At 49.9% G+C, this 425-nt stretch overlaps 1 protein-coding gene across 1 annotated transcript in view; it reads right to left on the bottom strand.

Moving 5' to 3' along the window:
- CSUI_004154 (ap2 domain transcription factor ap2x-11) overlaps positions 1–425 on the bottom strand; it is a 14069-nt gene that overhangs the window by 5573 nt on the left and 8071 nt on the right. Inside the window, exon 1 of the mRNA XM_068064348.1 lies at positions 58–425. This exon is cut by the window's right edge and continues 8071 nt beyond it. Within this exon, the coding sequence (XP_067923674.1) occupies positions 58–425 (368 nt within the window). The remainder of the gene's footprint in view (positions 1–57) is intronic.

Below are 425 nucleotides of genomic sequence, written 5' to 3'. Positions count from 1 at the left end.
CCCCCCCCCCTTTCGTTTTAGAATTCAGAGGAGTCAAGCAGCCATGATCATGACTACCTCCTAGGCCTACCATCATCATCTGCACCATCGTGGAGGCCGTCGGGAGCATGTCTGTATTCTCTCCTTCTCTATTTAACTCCCCAGTGACTTCTCCTCCTTCGGTCCTCCCCATAGGAATCATCTGTGGATGATGCTTCACGGTACTCCTTCTTCTTCTCCCCGTTCCTATTCCTGCTTCGTCCATGAAGTGTTTCGTACGGATTGACGTTCCTCTATCATCCTTCTCAAGTGTCTCCTCTCTACCAAGACAGGTGCTGCTGACGCTCCTATGGCTGTCCGTTCCATCTGTTTCTCCTCCTCTGCCTCTTCCTTCATACACATTCTCATGACTTATCTGTGTCATAAGAGGGAGAGAAGAAGAGAGA

This window comes from Cystoisospora suis (genome assembly GCF_002600585.1).
Source record: "Cystoisospora suis strain Wien I chromosome Unknown contig_1901, whole genome shotgun sequence".
NCBI classification, from domain to species: Eukaryota; Apicomplexa; class Conoidasida; order Eucoccidiorida; family Sarcocystidae; genus Cystoisospora; species Cystoisospora suis.
This window is presented reverse-complemented; position numbering and strand designations above follow the sequence as displayed.